Raw genomic sequence first — 4,062 nt, 5'->3', positions numbered from 1 at the left:
CGGTGCTTCTCCTCCTGCCGGTCCATTTATGATTCCTATACCTACTTTATGACTCACGTCTCACGTCTCACAACTGCACTTCTCTGTTTATTTTGCGCAATTGCCATTTAAATATTTAATGCATGTGCATGAGTTACTATTATCCTTGTTCCCATGTTTTATATATAGCTGGCTTTTATATTTGGCATAGAGTAGTTAACATAAACGCCGGAAATGTTATGGCTGGCTTTATTTAGCTGCTTTATAAAATTTATAAAACTATAATTTATTTTAGGGAAAACTTTTTATTATATTTAAGTCCAGTAGGTAGTTCAGTTTTACTACCAGTATACTCGTATACTTATATATATCCTATTTTGTGATATGTGTCATAATAGTTAACATAGGAGCATATCCGAATTTATCTGTTTTATCCACTCTTGGACAAAAATTCATGTGCCACACTTACTCGAATATTTTCGATATTTTATTATATTATATTCCCCAATGGTTTCTTGTATCAACAGAAAATTGTTGGTGGTTTCAATATTGAAATTCAATAGCGCTTGAGTAAATGTTTATTGTTTTTCCTGCCGCAAAATAACTATTTTTTGCAAGGTTCCTTGCTTCCTTGTTGATTATTGCACAATCTTGTGCAATTTGTGTGTATTTCCCCACTACGGCTTATTAGTTTCTTCAGCACACCTTGCTCGGCTGTACCTTGTAATAAAAATGTTGCTATATGGAAATTTCCCAGGGGCGTTTTAAGTTTGCTTATGAGTGACTGACTGACATAGAGTCAATTTTATAGGGAACAACATGGTTACAATTTAAGTGAGCAGGTAGGAGGGAGTATGTGAAACTCTTGGTACAAATTGCTTTGTTCGGCAGTTTTTCTAAACTAATGTAATAAAAAAGGTATCTATGTTTGATTGTATTTATATGAAAAATTAAATTATAATTGAAAATAGTTGCCATGTGTTTTAAAGCAAAGATATAGGTAAGAACAAGGAACAATTTAAAAAAAAACCTACTGGAAATTATTAAAATACTGAACAAATTTATAACAAAGTTTGTTAATTACTAAAGCATATTTACTTTATTTACTACATTATCCGTTGAGTGTCGTTGGGTTATATAGTGTTACAGAAGTACTAAAAACATTGTATTCTAGTTAACCGGCTGTATGACTATATTACATGTGTATGGTCATCCGTCCTCCATTCAATTTGGCTCGATTCGTCACGCACCTAATAGATTTTGCTGCACTTAGTATTCTATTCAGCTAGTCGTATGACTGTTACATACGACTATATGCATTCTATACTTTCATTCAGTTCGACTTGTTTCGTCACGAATCTTGTTAATTGCATTGAACCTCAAGTTTTTCACGAGAAGGTGATTATTTCAAAAAACACTCGAGTTTCAAGTGAGAATTGGTCCTGTCTAGTATTGCAAGTATTGTAATCTTATCTCAATTGTTAATCTTTGAGTTTTCTTAAGTTGACAGCTTGTTGATTGGAACAGTACAGGTATATAAACGACATTCTATGCATATTTAAGCAATTTTTTTTAATATTTTATAACAAATTAGTATATATAGTAGTATTGTAACTAATTAAGTAATATGATTGCTAAACTCCGCTCCGCTTGAAAACTAAATATCGATGACTAAACTAACATTCTTTGAACAGTATTACTTCAATTTGGGCTTGAATGTAGAGAATGTTTAAATCCAAACTTAGCATACTTCAGAATAATTTTAATTAACAAAATGATTTAAAAACCGTTCAAAATTGTTTTTTCTTAACTGCTTCTTCTGAACACTTCCAGTCCCTCAATAGCGTATCATCCTTCTGTGTTATAGTAAATCCAATAGGTCTCACTATACTCATTGAGTTGCTGGTAATAAGAAAAAACATTTTTAAAACTTATACGTTTGTATGTTTAAAAAATATTTTACTTAAATACAGCACATTAACTCGAAATAGTTATATTACTAGATTTCTTAAATAAAAGGAGAACAAAAACGAATACGTTGCTCTTTAACTTTACCTGGAATTATGTTGGGACTTTTGCAATCTAATATCCTTTTTTATTTCATAGTAAACGGTCGCTTTAAACTAAAAGAAAAATAAAATGAAAAACTGATATATAAATAGTTCTTAAAAAAGTATATTTTAATAAAATGCATATAACTTATATACCCTTTTAATTTTATTAAATAAAGCCAAGTTTTCCGTGTTATAGCGTCCTTTCCTTATCAAGGCAAAAAGAGTTCTACTTCATTAATTTAGCAATATTGAAAGGCTCTGTATTAAGTTCTTAAAATTGCTGTTAAAAATGTCGAAATATTTTACTTATTATTATATATTACTATTATATATTATTATTATATATATATTATATATTACTTGCCGATCATATTTTATAGTTTGACTTATCGTGCTCTTCCGTATAATTAGTTTTATAATGCTGAGGTAAAAATGATTTGAGCACGTTATTAAGAGAACTGACTAACTTTACATTTACGCTTGGCAAAACAGTTCTATTGTTATATAGTGTTTTTACCTCAGCACTTATTTATGTGTATTAAAAAGTGTAAGGTGGGTTAGGGGCACCATTCTGTACCTCATCCTGCCCACCACTTTGCGCTAAAACATCTCCCTCGCAGTCTTGTTCCATTGGTACTACCTTTTCTTCATTATCACTGTCATCTTCTTTAACTTTGCGAGAGAGGTAACGCTTAGGCATAAGTGCTCTAGCTACGACACGAGGGGGCAACTGTAATTAACAAATAGGTTAGCATTAAAATTATTAACTTTCTATATATCATATACATAGGCAGTGTTAAGTACGACCTGAGACAATTATTTTATACAACTGAGAAACTAAAGTTAAAATTAAAATAATATATATAAATCTAATTAAAAACAAAACTGAATAAAAATAAAATTTTTAACTGTGATAAAATTTTTTGATCAGATTATCTAATTTGGTGACATAATTAATAAATATTAGAAAACAAAATTTTTTTTCAGTTTTAAAATTAATTGTATATTTAATTAAGTATCAATTGTTACTTATGGTGCTACTCGACATGACAGGTAAGCACATTAGAGAGGTTATTTTCGATTCTTTATTATCTGAACTATCACTTTTGCAATCTTGGTTTAACTACTTTTTAGCAAAACTTTCACTATATCTTTTACAACGTAAAAAAAATATTAAGATTGGATGAACTTACATTTTCCTTTTTTGCTAACTTTAAAATGATTTGCTTATTACTTCCTTTTGGAATTGTCTCCAAAGATTTTAAAAGACGATCAACTATTTCGTCCTCGGTTTCAGCTTGCGGTGCTTCGCCATCCTTCATATCTACATCCATGTTTACAAATTCAAATAAATTCTTTCAAAATAAAATGGATCACAAATTTTTAGAAACAAAAATTTTGATTGTGAGAAGAGATATTCTGTAACTAACTGTATACAAAATATATTAATAATAAAATTTAAGAATTGAATTTCCAAATACTTTTTTTACTTTTGTCTGTGAAAACTTGATTTCATTTTGAAATTGAAAATATTTTAGTAGAATAGGTTAGATTAAAACGGCGATCCAAAAGTTACACTGGGATCTATTGTCGTTAGTTTTTCAGGCATATATCTCCAATTGCGCTACTGTGATGTAGAGGTTGAAAGTATTCATTGCGTGTTTTGCTGTGAGGATCCATATATTCGGAACATGATTCAAATACTCAATTTGATACCTTTCTAACACTACGATAATCGCATTTTATCGTTTACTGAAAGCTATTTATATAGCTTGCTTCACTTCTCCAGTTACTTCAAAAATGTGTGACAGTTCATAATGTGGTACTTCGAACTTAGGTATATGTGTTCTTATGTAAACTGTGACATATCATATTTATTTTCCTATAAAGTTAAATGTCTAAGACATATGGTTGAACGTGGTGATCATTGTATTGTATGACGGGCTGCAATGGGCAGTTAAACCTTTCACAAATATACGTAACCATTGATTTGTTAACTACTTTAACTTAAACTCCATTGTATAGTCAG

The 4,062-nt window shown here is 29.9% G+C and overlaps 1 protein-coding gene and 1 long non-coding RNA gene across 2 annotated transcripts; both read right to left on the bottom strand.

Annotated features, from left to right (window-relative positions):
- Positions 1-1,789: 1,789 nt before the first annotated feature.
- LOC119671743 lies at positions 1,790-2,308 on the bottom strand. Its single transcript, XR_005251841.1, has 3 exons — positions 2,187-2,308; positions 2,035-2,102; positions 1,790-1,881 (listed from the first exon to the last, which is right to left on the bottom strand). It is a non-coding gene; the product is annotated as an uncharacterized LOC119671743 (long non-coding RNA).
- Positions 2,309-2,423: 115 nt separating this feature from the next.
- Positions 2,424-3,461, bottom strand: LOC119671741. The gene is made up of 2 exons (XM_038082502.1): positions 3,227-3,461; positions 2,424-2,763 (listed from the first exon to the last, which is right to left on the bottom strand). Exons 1-2 carry the CDS (start codon positions 3,365-3,367, stop codon positions 2,572-2,574), a joined length of 333 nt encoding a protein of 110 aa, XP_037938430.1. The 5' UTR covers positions 3,368-3,461; the 3' UTR covers positions 2,424-2,571.
- Positions 3,462-4,062: the final 601 nt, after the last annotated feature.

Source organism: Teleopsis dalmanni, chromosome 1 (assembly GCF_002237135.1).
Source record: "Teleopsis dalmanni isolate 2A chromosome 1, ASM223713v2, whole genome shotgun sequence".
Classification (NCBI taxonomy): domain Eukaryota; kingdom Metazoa; phylum Arthropoda; class Insecta; order Diptera; family Diopsidae; genus Teleopsis; species Teleopsis dalmanni.
The sequence above is the reverse complement of the archived record's forward strand: the minus strand, read 5'-3'. Positions and strand labels throughout refer to the sequence as shown.